Raw genomic sequence first — 15,471 nt, forward strand, 5'->3', positions numbered from 1 at the left:
CCAGGGGAGCTCTAGGTACACATATTCTGAGATGGTCCCCATAGGTCAATTCAGCCTTCTCTACCTAGGTGATTGGCCTAAGGAAGCCCTTCAGCAGGTACTGAAACCCAGATCTCCCAGTTCACAATCCAGAAGTCTTTCAACTAGGTGTTTCTACTTCCAAGTAGCAAAGCCGAATATCTCTGAGAGTGTCCCATTAGTTATAAATTTGAACTATCACAATTGTCTCTCTATACTTTCCTTCCTCCAGACTCTGAGGCAGGAGTTATATCCATAGAGTAGAAGTGATTTCTATTTCATTTTTATGGCGATTTTGGGGGAGCCGTAGGAGGAGTGTGCAGCTTAAGACATAAAGTAACTCTGGTATCACTGTTAAAGATGGCGCCCTCACCATTCCTGATGGGAGCCAGCCAGAAGCTTTTGTGACCACATCTTGATTTAGTCTGAGACCTTATTATGCAAATGTTGATTCCTGGCTTCATTATAACTATAAGAGAAGTTTGGAATACTAAAATGGGAGTTTGGAAAAGAATTTGGAGATACCAACTAGGAAACAAGAGGGTGGTGAGGGTTGGGGGGGGAGGGGAACAGCAGATCTACAATCCTGGGAAACCAAAACCAGAGAGGCAACAGTAAACTTGAAGCTATTCTTTGCCATCATGATCCCTCTCCCTAATACTTTCCCTCTCATGTAATCTCCATCCCTTTTTAAGTTATAAACATAGGTATCAAGTTATTACAGCAAACACACCCCCATGCTTACCTTACACAATTTAGATTTGAGTGGCAGGTGCTGAGTCTAATAGCTTTCTAATTATTTCTCTCTTGCCCCTAATCTACAGGTGAAGCAATACATTTGGGAAGCCTTGTAGCTGCCCAGGGTTACATCTTTCCCATATCAGACCATGTCCTTACCCTGAAGGATGATGGCACCTTTTATCGATTCCAGGTGAGTCACTTCTATTCCCTTCCCCTAAGCACCTTTGTTTGTCAATTTCCCCCTCATCTGATCAGAATGGAACAGCTTTGGAAAGGGGAGGGTGGAATACAGTTCAAGGCCCTGGGGGAAATGGTAATGATACCAGGGGTCTCCTGTTTCCTGACTCTTTGTTGTTTTTCAGGCTCCATACTTTTGGCCCTCCAACTGCTGGGAACCTGAAAATACTGACTATGGTGAGAATTAAAACAACCTCCAGTTCTTATAGGTTACTGTTGGGAACTTGGAAGATTAATGCTTAGTGTCTGAGCAGCTATAATTTGTCTGTGTCCTGGGGGGTTTCCCATGTTTGACTTTTTTCATTTAGTTGACATTTAATAAGCCCTCAACTCTAGGGAACTCTTCATAATGGAGGGGAAGCACACAGCATACAGAAAATGAGGAAGTCCCAGGAGAGGAGCAGGAGAGAAGTTCTTATAAAGGCCATTCCATACATGGGATCCCAGAGACTTCTGAGACTTCCACTGATGCCATGTGGCTGATGAAGGCAGGACCAAGATGATAATGACTAACTTCCACATGCAACTTCACAGGCTTATTAAAAAGCATAACAAGAATCCTTGTAGGAACTTAGGGAGGGATAGGAGTAGAATTCTCCCTGACTCAGGGGAATAAGTTATTAGATTTAGCACAATTAGGTCATATCTGGGCAAGGAGATCCTTCAAGACTCATCTGATTTCATATCCTTAATGGAAGGGATATACACTAGCTTAGGCAGCAGTGACAGCTGACACTTCATTATCATTACCTTTAGTAATAAGGTATCTTAATACTTCAGAGAAATATGAGATCATCATTCTGGGTACTCCTTCTACCAATGTAGATAATGAACCCACTCCACAAGGGGTTCTTAACATGAGGTGCATGGACCACTAAGAGATCTGTGGATAAATTTCAGAGGTCCCTTGAATTTTTTTTAAAGCAATTGGGGTTAAGTAACTTGCCCAAGGTGACACGGTCAGTTGTTTTGTGTGAGTAAGTATCCAAGACTGGAACCGATCCCGGATCCTCCCGACTCCGGGGCTGGTGCTCTTACTCACTGCGCCACCTAGCCGCCCCAATCCCTTGAATTTTTAAAAAATTATATATTGATAATTGTATTTTAATATGATCAGTTTCCTTTGTAATCCTATATATATTATTTTATACATTTTAAAACATTATCCTGAAAAAGAGTCCATAGGCTTCTACTTATTATAGCACCACCATGCTTATTTTACACAGTTTAGACTGTCAAAGGAATTCATGTTACAAAAAGGAGGGAGCAGGGACAACAAGGAAAAGGACTAAACATTTATTAAGCACCTAGCTGTGTTCCAGGCACCGTGCTAAGTGCTTTACAAGTATTAACCCCATTTAATCCTCACAACAACCCTGTCATGCTATTATTATCATCCCCATTTTACCATTGAGGAGACTGAGGCAGAGAGAGGTTAAATAATATTTCCCAGGGTCACACAACTTAGCAAGGGTCTGAGGTCAAATTTACTCAGGTCTTACTGATTCCTAAGCCTGTATTCTATTCATGGTGCCCCCTAGTTGCCTCAAGGAAAAAAGAGGGAAGGAAGGAAGGAAGGAAGGAAGGAAGGAAGGACTCCTGCTTTGTGATAAATTACCTTAATGAGTTGTGGCTTAAAAGTCATCATTAGTAATTAGTCTTCTGCTGACAATCCTCTTCAAATTTAATTAAGCTAGTCCTCTAAGGCCAGACACAGAATTTATCACTGGACCTATATTCAAAGCCTTTCTTTCCAGCTTGGTAGAACCCATCAGAACATGCAGTAGGAGTTAAGTAAATGTTTCTATGGCAGTCCCAGCTAATTCCTCTCCTGAGATAGTGGGGTTAATCAAATCCCATTTCTTTCAAGACAGTTTAGAGAATTATTGTCTGTTAGTGGGAGAGGATTCCAGCTGCAGGGGGAATGATGTGAGTTTGCAGCTAAATTAATATTTGGCAGGTGCCTACTGATACATCTGATTAGTTGACCAATGAGCAGTCAATCTAATACTCAACCTTATAAATTCTGCAGTAGATAAATTTGAAAGAAGGGGGAATTATTAAATGGTAGCAGTGAAAGGAATAGAATAACAATAGTTTATAGCCTAATAAAGTTCAGATGATTGGACAGCACAAATGTATAAGGGGAAAGGCTCTTCAACTGCCTACATGTGTTATTGCTAACTTCACTGAAAATCCACTCCTAAAATGCTGTAATCAATGGTTCTGGCCAAGAAGAGGAGGGATGTTTGGCTCATAATAAAGTAAAAGCTTCTGGAGCTGCTTAAATATGACCCATGAAAGCCCAGTTCTAGAGCAAATCATTTTGTCTGTTTTTTCATGTCATTGTCACTCCTTCTTATGAATGTGAGAGAGACTATTTTTGAGGCCTTCAACACAATAGGATCAAAGTCAAAGCTTAGTGTCTTACAAACAGAAAACATAGACCTTCCAAGTTTAAATACACACACACATCACGTGTTTTTCCTCTTTCAAGACCATTTCTAGGATTCATAGTTTAAATCTGCACCATGTTCATTGTATGTGGCCCTGTTTGAGATCAAATTATTACTTTGAATTGTCTTGCCTCAACAATTTCATTCCCATTTCACAGATCAAGTCATTAAGGATAAAAAATAGCAAAGTACTCATTTCATTCACAAAGAAGAATTAGCAATCATTCCATCAATAAGTATTTTTGAGCATCTATTTTGTAAAATTAGGGAGTTGGACTAATTGGCTGAGGTCTCTTCCAGTTCTCAAACTATGATCCTATGAATGTGCGAGCCACTATAGGGAATTCAGAAGAAGTCAAAGATATGGTCTCTCTTCCTAAGAAGTTTAATGTCAAATTTGAAAGATAAGAAATGCATATGAGAAATAATTAGAGAATAATTCAAAACAGCCTACAACCAATTATTAATTGGCATGGTACAGATCATAAGTGAGTTGAGGACCAGAAAAAGCCACAAAGAGTAGGTAAAATTTTAGCTGAGTCTTGAAGAAATCATTAAAACTAGTTGTTAAAGGAGGTGAGAGTACCTTAAAGCCTGTTGCATTTCTGCTTCCAAGATGCCTTCATTCATTCATTAAGTATTTATTTACCTGCTGTGTGTACTCTACTAGGCCATGGGAACATTGTACCAGAAGTATATATATATTTCAGGACAGGGGATGGAAGTGGCATTCTATATCTTGAAATCAACAAGTTACTCATATTTCCATTCTTGCTGACCATATTCTGACATGATACATGGCACCTTAAGAGTGGAGGCTTGGGGCAGCTAGGTGGCCCAGTGAATAGAGCACCAGCCCTGAAGTCAGGAAGACCTGAGTTCAAATATGGCCTCAGACACTTGACATACTAGCTGTGTGACCTTGGGCAAGTCACTTAACCCCAATTGCCTTGCCTCCCCCTTCCAAAAAGAAAAAAAAGAGTGGAGGCTATTCATGACCTACTTTCTTACATTTCTCATAGTGTCTAGCATAGTACTAGGCACATAGGTGCCCAATAAATATAGGGTTGGTTGGTTGATTACTGCACTAATGCTACGTATTTTAAATTGTTATTATATAGAACTTTACTGTACTTTTATATTATTTCATTTGATTCTCAGGATAACCCTTTGAGGTTGGTAGTGCAAGTATTATTCCCAATTGACAGATGAGAAATCTGAACCTTAGATTGGTTATTAGACCTATTCAAGTCCCCATGCCTAGTAAGTAGAGGAGACGAGATTAAAAGCCAGGTCTTTTGAATGCAAAGAGTGCAGAGGGTTAGGTTTTGCTTTCAAATATTGGCTCAAATTTGGGTCCCATTGTTGACTCAGATACTACTTTGTGACCTTGGGGAAAATCAATTAACCTATCTGGACCTCAGTTTTCTCATTTGTTAAATGAAGAAGTTGGACTAAAGTCCCTTTCAGCTTGAGATGCATGATTCTGAGCCCTGGGCTCTTGCTGTTCATCTTGTCTGATGCTACTACACTCATGGTTTTGGTGCAATGTTATTTTTTCTTCTTCTCTTAGCCATTTATCTGTGTAAGAGGACAATGCAGAATAAAGCAAGATTGGAATTGGCAGATTATGAAGCTGTAAGTATAACTGCCTTCCTGAAAAGGTGTGGGAGGAGGAGGTTTAAAAGATATCTTGGTATCTGTCTGGGTTTGAACCTTCATTTCCACCTTTTCAGCACTCAGCCTTTGGAGACACAATGGTGGAAGGGAAGGAAAGCTCACTCTGTTTCCTTTGTTCTCAGCTCTAAATGACCTTACTCTGACAGTTTTTGTGACTGAGAATAACCTTGTGTCCCCACACATTCAACAATTCTTTGTATCAGAGCGAAACTCTTAGGGTAGATTCAGCCCATTGGATCTGTGTGATTCATGTGCCATCTTTCCCAATGCCCCTCTTCCCACTCCAAATCTTAGATTCATGATTTCTCTTCATAATTCCTTCCAAGAATTTGATCCCCCACACCGCCTCCCTACCAGCCTTGAAGCCACATGTTACCCCATGGAGTGGAGGGTCTATTATTGTTCAAGAGGAGAATTATTAGTTTTCTCCCTTGATAATCCCATGAATTCTGTTCCCAATAGGGTTGCCCCCATTTCATAGAGAAGGAAAATGAAGTTCAGAGAAGTTTAAACACAAAATCAACACAGATGATAAAAAATGTAACTGTAGCCAATGATTCCCACGGCTTCCACCAAACCCATCTTTATAAGGCTAATTATTGTCTTCCTCCTCCTCCTCCTCCTCCTCTGTTCCCCACCCACCCTCCTGTGGAGGTACTAATGAACAGTGAAATGGCTAAAGGGCTGGCAGCTGAGGGAAGAGAGGCAGTACAGAGGGCCAGGAATAATTTTCTCTTGTATAATTAAACATTACCCCTACCTTTAAATCCACCCACCTACCAAATTCTCTACTTCCTGCTTTTGAGGGCTTCCATGATTAACTTAGGCCCAATGCAGTGTGTTGGGCACAGGGGCTGCTCAGCCCCACCCAGGCTCTGCTATACCCACACTAAGGCTCACTGTTCAAGACAGACTATCTTAGTCAGTCAGTCAGTCACTTATTAAGTGCCTGTTATTATGTTCCAAAGAGCTCTTGAACTAACGGGGGAGATAACATGCAAACAAATATATACAAACAAGCTGGGAAATTGGAAATTTAGGATGGAAGACGCTAGAAGGAAAACACTGGGAGCAGCTAGGTGGCACAGGGGAGAGAGCACCAGTCCAGTCAGGAAGACCTGAGTTCAGACTCAACTTCAGACACTTACACGCTGTGTGACCCTGGGCAAGTCACTTAACCCTGTTTGCCACAGTCTCCTCATCTATAAAATGAGCTGGAGAAGGAAATGGCAAACCGCTCCAGTATCTTTGCCAAGAAAACTGCAAATAGTGTCATGAACTGTCAGACAAGACAAAATAATTGAACAATAACAACATAAGAATTGAGTGGGATCTGAATAGATTTCCTTTAGGAGGTAGGATTTTATCTGAGATTTAAAGTCAGAAGGCAGAGATGAGGACAACCAGTGAAAATTCCCAGACTCAAGAAATGGGATGTCATGTTGGAGGTCAATGCAAAGACAAGACTAGACCATTATCCCTTAAAATGATTGTCATAACGACAAGAAGTGTTTATTAAGTATCTACTATGTACCAGGCAGTGCCCCAGGAACTAGGGATACCATATATAAAAGTGGGACTAAATTTTAGTCACTAATTCTATTTTAGAAATCTTTCCATGTGAATGGGGAAATGGCAATTATGTCATTCATGGTTTAGGTAACTCCAAGATTCCAGGCTCATACAGGTTGGGTCCAGCAAAGGAGGGTCAGTTTCTCACTTTGGCTCCTTATTCCCTGGGACAGCTCCTCCAGTAAGAGATCACTGCCCTGCCTTTCAGTTCCCAATCATCTTGGAGGCAGCCCTAGTCACTAGGAAGCTATCAGAGGAGTTCCCTATGTCTTCTAAGATAAAAGCTAGTGTGGATGCCAGGAGAGGTGCCCCTTAGGTGCTTCTAAATAGCCCATAATCTCATCCAGATAATGAGGGACTTCCCTAGTAACCTCTTTATACTAGAAGTATGAATAATCATTTTTATTTCCATTGCACTTTCACCACTATATGGTCTCACTTGATTATGACAACAGGACTAGGTAGGTAATAATATAAGTAACATTTATATAGGACTTTAAAGTTCACCAAAAACTTAACATACATGGTCTCTTCACCTCACAACAATCTCATGAAGTACAGTTACTACATGTAGTTATCCCCATTTTATAGATAAGGAAATTGAGGCTTAGAAAGGGTGAGTCACCTGCCCCAGTCTTGGCTAATAGGGATTAGAGGCAAGATATGAACTCAGGTCTTCTTGAATCCAAGTCATCATTCTTTTCCCCTGTAGCTTTTTTTTTGGAAGGGGGAAGGCAGGGCAATTGGGGTTAAGTGACTTGACCAAGCTCTTGCCCAAGGTCTGCCTTAAGTGTCTGAGGTCAGATTTGAACTCAGGTCCTCCTGACTCCAGGGCAAGTGCTCTATTCACTGTGCCACCTAGCTGCTCCATATCATCTAGCTTCTTATCCACCTATCTGTAGTGTCATTAATTGACTTTGATCAGCTTTCTAACCAAACTATAAAATTGTCATTAGATGCAGGTAGGAGGCATCGTAGATAGAGCACTGGGCCTAGAGTCAAAGACCTGAATTCAAATCCAAGCTCAGATACTTATTATTTATGTGGCCCTGAGCAAGTCACTCAACCTCTATCGGCTTTAGTTTCCTCAACTATGAAATGGGGATAATAATAGCACCTACCTCTCAGGTTTGTTGTGAAGATTAAATAGGATGTGGTACTTGTAAAAAGACATGCCTGACACATAGTAAGCTCTTGATAAATACTTATTTCCATCCTTTCTCACATTCTGGTAGACGATGGCACCTTTGAGTTCCTTGTAGCTAGACATTTCACCCCCAATCAAGATGATGCTATTTTGAAACCTTTATTTGTGGTCTGAGTGTAAAAGTTTTTGGACTGCTTATCCTTTTAATTTTTGCCTACGTAACTTCCTTTTTTATTTTTTTTTCTTTTTTTGCTTTTTGGAGGGCAATTGGGGTTAAGTAACTTGCCTGAGGTTACACAGCTAGTTTTTTGCGTGTTAAGTGTCTGAGGCTAGAACCTCCCGACTCTGGGGCCAACACTTTACTCACTGCGCCACCTAGCCACCCTTATGATCCACTTTGTACCTCTCACTCACATCTTCCATTTTCCATGTAAAAGAATGTTCAGAATAGATAGTGGCACCAATTCCCAATGAAGTTTAAATTCTAAAAGCTCAAAGGATTTTCAAAAACAAAACAGACAGAAAAGAGAAGATTCCAAGGGGCATTTTTGTTTCTGTTCCTATTTGTATACATATACAGGCACAAGGTTAGCTACCTGTATGGTAATAATCCCCTTTTATATTAATAACCTTCTAATAAAACTAATCAATTAGGTGTTGGCACCAACTCTATGAAAATACATAGCAGAATGTGAACTCTGGACTTGCATTCCATCAGAATTAGGCAGGTGATTAGTGTGCCTGTCAACTTACTATCCTATCTACTGCACACTATGTGTAATCCTACTGAATTAAAGAATTAAAAAGAATACATCCCTTTTTTCTTTGGGAGAGACCCTTAATGAAACACTTCTTTTTCTCTCTGCCTTTTTTTCACTTTTCAATTAGAAAATGAAATTAACTTCCCTTCTTTCCCTGCCCCACCCCAACCTAACATATTTGCTTTGTGCATGGACTAAGACACAAGTTAGAATGAATGACCTCCAAGGTCCCTTCCAGCACTAAATCTATAATGGCAGAGACTCTATCTCTGCATTGGTCAGATTCTAGAAAACTAACTTGATCTCATAAGCTTCTCCTCTGTTGGAGTGACCTAGTATAAAGAATAGAAGATAAGTCCAAGAAATCACCCCCATTCTCCTAGTTTTTGTTTACAGAAATGTCCAGCAGGCATCATTTATCCCCAAATCCATAGATCACAGATGGAAAACTCAAGCATACCTCTAGACCCTAACTTATATTGGCTATGCAGCCAAGCAATGGTATTACATACCGTACATAGATGAGACCTATTGGAAGAAAGGGTCCAGTGGTTTCCTCCAAACTTCAGTCAGATAATTCCTCTAGTTGGCATGCTGATGATGATTGGAAGTGCATTCCGGTGTAGCAGAATATGGTACAAAGCTAAATCAAGTTCCAGTCTAGTGAATTTTAAATGGGGGACCATTATTTTGTTCTGTCTAACCAATATGGATGAGCGCACATGTAATGAGCATGGTAGCCATGGTCCAATACTTATTATGATTAATGCCCTCATTGATTTTCATTTTTTATCAGGAAAACCTAGCAAGACTCCAGAGGGCCTTTGCAAGGAAATGGGAATTCATCTTTATGCAAGCGGAAGCGCAAGTGAAGTATGTGAATGGAACAGAGCCCCTTCTAGGAAAAGAAAGGGTTTCATTCCAAATGTGTGTCTTTGTTGCATATGTTCAAGGCAATCGGCAACCAGAGTTAGGATTTCTGGTTCTCCTCTTTATTTTCTAATAAAAAAACAGCTTTGTGGAAATAAAGTCCAGGATTTGCCTAGAAATCACTCTGAATTTTCAGCCCAGATGGTATTTTTTTTTTTTTTTGGTAATTTGATGTGCATCTTCTTCTTAGTTAATTTCACACTAGGAAAGTTATAAAGTGGGTGTTCTAGAATATTTATAGGAAAATCCTTCCTCATCCTTTCTTAACCTATAACCCTGACTTGAACAATCTGTTCTTGCCTAAATAATTTCCAAGCCGCTTTATGTTCTGTGTGGAAATGCATTTAGACATATGAAGATTTCTTTTGATTTCAACAAGGTATCTTCCCCTGGCCCTCCCCAAATAAGAACCTTTACATTTGGTATAGGCTATATCAAGTACCAGAGGTGGATGCAAGCTTCCCTTCCAGTATTCCATTCCAGTATGTTGGCCAACATTGTGGGTACAAGAAATTCTTTGTAGAAGTAGGAGGTTGGAAAGGTGTACCACCCTTGAGGATCCAGGCACACTACTTAGAAGAGTAAGGGCATGCTTACCTGGGCATGCTTACATAAAAGAGACTCTTGGATCTCTTGACAAGCATCCCATAAGTCAGGTGTTAGGGACCCACGCTCCGAGAAGTAGCCCAGCCTGTATTACTCAAAGCCTTCCTTGTCCTATAGTTTAAGATCTAGGGGCATCTCTGCATGGACAACTGTCATGAACCACTCCAGCTCATCGCCTTCTATCCCCTTTCTCTTTCATTACTTTATCCTTCTAAATTGGAACTCATTGGATATTCACTTTGACAAAGAGGTTGATCTATAATATTCTAAATTTCTCCTCAATTACTGCTACTCTCTTCTCTCCTAATTACTTCTATTAGCATGGCCAAATGCCATTTTTCTAAAGGCTTGTCTCCCCATCATTCCCATTCTCATTGCTAGAGTATTGACACCCCCACTTACTATGAATATATACAAGATACCCCATGTCTCACTTTTCCTTTCCCTCCCACTTCCCTCCTTTTGAGATTTATGCTGACAGATGCAGACATTGACAGGTATACTGTGGAATGAGGCTGAAAAGCCCTGCCTTCACTACAACTAGTCTCACTCATGACATCCTCTCCTGCTGCCAACCCCTATGGTACAGTAAAAGAGAAAAATGGTAGTGCCTTTGTTCAAATTTATGATTCTTAGGATGCCATTGTGTTAACTTCTATATTATGGGTTCTGTTGACAGGTTATCCATCTGACCCTTCTCCTGCATTCGTCTTCCTTCCCACAATTCATTATGCTCTCCCTTTAACCCAAGATCTCATCACTCTCCCTCAGTAACCTTAGCAAGCTAGGTGCCCTCTGCACTACGTTGTATGTCACTCCAGAGTTGGTTACTGCTACAGAAGAAGCCGTGGTCATGGTGAAGCTGATGATGGTGGGTGGGGCAGAAACTGGAACAGGAATAACAAGGTTTATAATTTCTTTGCATCCAGAAGATCCTGGAAAACAAAGAGAAAAGTTAATTTGTACTTTCAGAATAGAAGAGCCTCACATGTTACAAAAAGAGGGGGAATTGTCACTTGATACACATATGGTATTTCTCGATTAACTTTTTTGATTAACTCTGTGATTACTTTATAATTGTGGACCATTTAAGTACATGGTAATTATCATGAAAATCACAGGGTGATTATAGGTTTATTTCAGCCCAGTAAACTAAAGTGCTCCCATGAGATTTGAAAGCTAGAAGTTCCCTGGTATATGGCAATTAATCTGAGTTACTTCTTACTTACAGAAGGAATATGAAGCAATACACTTTTTTTCTTTTTTTAATAAAAGCCTCTCATCTGAGCTACTGATTAGAAAATGAAGTATTTCTTTTGTCACCTGTAATTTACCTTCACAACTTGTTCATTCACCAGCTGGGGCAAGTGAAATCAAAATGGGGGTGATATTTGATTTCTAGATCCTTTCATGTGCTGACTGAGGTCCTTCCTCTGATTTGGGGAAAAGGTGGAGTGGGAGAGAACTCCGTTTAAATTGAAGTTTTAAAATTACAACAACTTAGACCTAAAGCAAACTTACAAATTTAAGGATAGAAAATGGATTGACCTATATTTAAGTTTTACACACTAAATGCTACCCCAATTCAACAAGCAATTATGAAATTATCTACTAAAACAACCCCCCCTCAAGGAATGTATGTTTTAGTTTACACTCCAACCAACCTTTAGCCAACTGATTTTCCCCAGTATCATATGCAATTTTTTTCCATCATAGACCTCTTTGTAAGTCTGGGCCCAAACATATTTTCTTTTGTTAATTTCATTGTACAGCAGAGTGTAGGGGATGAAATAAGTCACCACATATGGCCTCATGATCTTAAAATGAACACAGTAAATGTATTTGTTCCACTTGCAATGGATACACTAGCTCCTTAGAAATGAAAGTAAATAGGGGTGGGCAGAAGAAATTAAGAAAGAAAAAAAGACAAATGAAAATTATTTCCCTTATATCTTTCCATTTTTAGGATTGATCGGAAAAAAGATAAAACAGAAAGAAAAATTTTGGATAGTCAAGAACGAGCCTTCTGGGATGTTCACAGGCCAGTGGTGAGACAGCTTTGTGTAGTTTTGTAGGTTTTTTCATTTTCCTTTTCCCTTTCTTAAGACCAAAGGCAGTCTTTTGCCTACAAACATCTATCTTGGGGAAATGGATGATCTCCCATTTTATTATTCATTTGTTGTTGCATCATATTCAGTCATGTTTGACTCTACATGACCCCATTTAGGATTTTCTTCGCAAAGATACTATAGTGGTTTGCCATTTCCTTCTCCTCATTTTACAGATGAGGAAACTAAGGCAAACAGCATTAAGTGACTTGCCCAGGGTCACACAGCCAATAAGTCTGAGGTCAGATTTGAACTCACAAAGCTGAATCTGGATATCTTATCAAATGCGCCACCTACCTGCCTTTATTCATTAATATGATTATTTTATTTTCCCTAAAAGCCACACAAAGTTGACTCTATCCTTGAAAATACAAGGGATTACCCTTTCTCTCCATCCCTCAGCAAATTGTTTTCTCAACGCAGTTCATATTTCCAGAGTAAAAATATTTCCATTTTCACAAATACTTAAATGTGACAGTCTTTTTCAAGACTTTAAAAAAATTCCGTGTAATCAAAAGGAATTATATATCCCTTCATAAAACAGGAGGGTGAACTAAGGACTGTTCCCTTTTCTTATCTTTTTCACATAATTAAAAATGGTTAAAGTATTCAAGTCCAGACTTTCCAAACAGGCACAAAAATAATCAGTCCCCAAATGGTGAGAACCATAAGATGGCACAATGGATAGATTACTGAACGTGGAGTCAAAAAGACTCCTCTTTCTCAGTTCAAATTTGACCTCAGACACTTGTTAGCTGTATGAACTTGGTCAAGTCACTGCACCCTCTTTGCTTCAGTTTCCTCATCTGTAAAATGAGCTGGAGAAGGAAATAGCAAACCACTCCAGTATCTTTGCCAAGGAAACCCCAAATACAGTCACAAGGAGTCAGACATGACTGAAACAACTGAACAACAACATGATCCTGGGTGAGTCACTTGATCTTTATTTCCCTCCGTTTCATCAACTGTAAAATGGGAGTGAAAATAGCACCTTGTTGTGAGGATTAAATAAAATAACATTTGTAAAAGCTTAATGTACTGCCTGGCACATAGCAGACCCTATGTAAATGCTTATTCCCATCCCTTCCCTTCCCTTTATTATTATGAGTTAGCAGAGAAAGCATCTTTGTTAAAAGCCATTTATAAATATAATCTTCCTGATCAGATTAAAATCTGTTATTTGGCATAAGGCAAGCACAGATCCACTAAACAAAATTCATTTGTTCACTCGAGAAAATCAGCATATACGGGCTATCCCCAAAGTTTTTGTGCAATACTAAGCTATTTATAACTTAATACCAGCTCAACACTTTAAGCGATTAATAGCTTGACACTAGCTTAATACTTTAAGCTATTAATAACTTCAAATCGTACAAAGACTTTGGGGATGCCCTGTATTTGTAGGCTTAGGTATTTTTAATAGAACTTTACCTTTCTTTGTATCTCCAGGGCTTAGCATGTTGCCTTGTGAAAATAATCACTAAACAAATAATTGTTGACTCGACTTAATGGTGGCAATAAGGTCAGTTGGATCAACTGGAGCTTCAATTAGTAATTTTTTACAATGATTCCTTTCTCAGCCAGGTTGTGTGAATACAACTGAAATGGACATCAGAAAGTGTCGTAGAATGAAGAATCCCCAGAAAGTCAAAAAGGTCAGCTCATTTAGCAGAACGTAAAATGTTTCTATGTCAAGAACACCCTCTAAACCTTCCTGTTGCTTCCTGTAAGACCAAAGAGTGTTTCATTTTTTAGGGAGCTATGACTGTCACTAGGGCCCCCTTCATTACGTGGGTTTCCATTAAAACACCATAGAGTGCTTAAGCCTTGGTTCAATCAACCCAGAATTCTGGCTGATTATGGTCCTAAGAGACATACTATTGGAGGACTTATTTGTAGCTGAAAGAACCCTGGAATTGGGTTTGAGTACCAGTTGTGACACTTCTTGACTTATATGGCCTTAATATCTCAAAACTCCAATTTCCTCATTAGTAAATGGAGACATAGTATTGGCACTATCTACCTTCCTCAGCTGTCATGAGAAATTAATGAGATAATGTAATTTAAAGTGATTAATAACCATCAAGTACTGAATGTAAAGGATAAGCTATGATGTAAACCTCATAAGGTTAGGAGTAAAGCCTAAAATATCCCTCCTCTCCCCACTATGAAATCCAGTTATGAAATTGAAGCCATTCTTGACTCTATTTTTATCCTTCACTAGTATAACAAAATCCCATTCCTACAGTCAACCTCATGCGGAGACATGGACAAAAGTCTCGCAGGATGGGCAGGCACAAATGGGTTGTAATCTGCATCTTTGGAGGGAATATACACATTGATGAAATCCCAGATCAATTTGCATTTTTTATTATTGGAGTTCTGTTGTAATATGCTCCACTATGTAATGAAGAGGTATAATCCTCTTGCTTGTGATAGTTCAGTTATAAGAGTGCTGAATTTGGAATCAAGAAGCTCTATGTCCAAATTCTACCTCCAATGCTACTTGAGTGTGGGACCATGAACAAGAAATTTAAGCTCTGGGAGACTCGGTTTCTTCATCTGTAAAATGGCAAAGATAATATTACCAATAGTACCTTCTTTACAGGGTTGTTGTGAGACTCAGATGAGATTATATATATGAATAACTTTCCAAAACTTAAGATAAATTATCAACCGTTATTATTTCTCCTAAAATTCTTCTTTTCAGCTTTTGAGAAGGTTCCCTTCGTCACGGTCAAGACACCCCCCTGGGGTTGTCACTGGTCCTCTTTAAGAACAAAGGACCAAACAAGTACTCCAGAAGTTGATAGACAAATCTCTTATCTACCCTAGTTGTGTACAGGACTTGATAAAATTCAATCACAACACCACAAAGCCTTTTGTCTTTCCATGCTTTTAGGAAAATTTCTATGTCACAGCTGCAATTTGTTAGGCTAAAATGAACCCGTGTGTAGACAATCCTTGATATAATAATTTATTGAAAGGGAGAAAATAGGAGCTTTCAGAGTCTGTGTTTATAAGCAACCTGTCAAAGGGACTCCAAGAGAAATCCATTGGGGCACTTTTTTATATATAAATAATGAAGCAGTAACCCATTTGTAGTACAACTATTTTTCATAACTTAGCTCAGTATAGTTATTCAGTGGTACAGTGGATAAGAGCACTAGGCCTGGAATCAGAAAAACCAAAGTTGAGATCTGACCTCAGACACT

General features: G+C 39.3%; 1 protein-coding gene across 1 annotated transcript in view; it reads left to right on the forward strand.

Annotated features, from left to right (window-relative positions):
• Positions 1-15,471, forward strand: part of RGS6 (regulator of G protein signaling 6) — a 714,417-nt gene that overhangs the window by 573,082 nt on the left and 125,864 nt on the right. Inside the window, 6 exon segments of the mRNA XM_069092090.1 lie at positions 843-949; positions 1,122-1,173; positions 5,026-5,090; positions 9,409-9,485; positions 12,115-12,196; positions 13,837-13,911. Of these exon segments, the coding sequence (XP_068948191.1) occupies positions 843-949; positions 1,122-1,173; positions 5,026-5,090; positions 9,409-9,485; positions 12,115-12,196; positions 13,837-13,911 (458 nt within the window).

The sequence above is a fragment of the Petaurus breviceps genome, unplaced genomic scaffold (assembly GCF_028583685.1).
Source record: "Petaurus breviceps papuanus isolate PSGF00001 unplaced genomic scaffold, PetGlider_PUasm1.0 189, whole genome shotgun sequence".
NCBI lineage: Eukaryota > Metazoa > Chordata > Mammalia > Diprotodontia > Petauridae > Petaurus > Petaurus breviceps.